Source organism: Psammomys obesus, unplaced genomic scaffold, assembly GCF_907164565.1.
Source record: "Psammomys obesus unplaced genomic scaffold, mPsaObe1.curated_primary_1811, whole genome shotgun sequence".
Classification (NCBI taxonomy): domain Eukaryota; kingdom Metazoa; phylum Chordata; class Mammalia; order Rodentia; family Muridae; genus Psammomys; species Psammomys obesus.
The window spans coordinates 394276-394604 of record NW_026596152.1 but is presented as its reverse complement, the minus strand read 5'-3'; the positions used below and the strand labels follow the sequence as shown (position 1 = coordinate 394604).

At 72.0% G+C, this 329-nt stretch overlaps 1 protein-coding gene across 1 annotated transcript in view; it reads left to right on the top strand.

Annotated features, from left to right (window-relative positions):
- Nucleotides 1-329, top strand: part of Gp1ba (glycoprotein Ib platelet subunit alpha) — a 5749-nt gene that overhangs the window by 4633 nt on the left and 787 nt on the right. Inside the window, 1 exon segment of the mRNA XM_055594058.1 lies at nucleotides 1-325. This exon segment is cut by the window's left edge and continues 18 nt beyond it. Coding sequence (XP_055450033.1) covers nucleotides 1-325 — 325 coding nt within the window.

The following is a 329-nucleotide window of genomic DNA, read 5'->3' as shown; positions in this document are numbered from 1 at the left end:
ACCTCCCCGGAGCCCAGCATGGTCCCAGCACCCACTACCACGTCCACCCCGACCTCCCCGGCGCCCAGCACGGCCCCAGCACCCACCACCACGTCCACCCCGACCTCCCCAGCGCCCAGCACCTCCACCCCGACCTCCCCGGAGCCCAGCATGGTCCCAGCACCCACTACCACGTCCACCCCGACCTCCCCAGCGCCCAGCACGGCCCCAGTGCCTGTCACTTTCCCCCCAGCTACCCCAGAACCCAGCAGTACTACCCCGACCTCCCCAGCGCCCAGCACGGCCCCAGTATCCGACACCCCCACCCCGACCTCCCCAGCGCCTTTCAC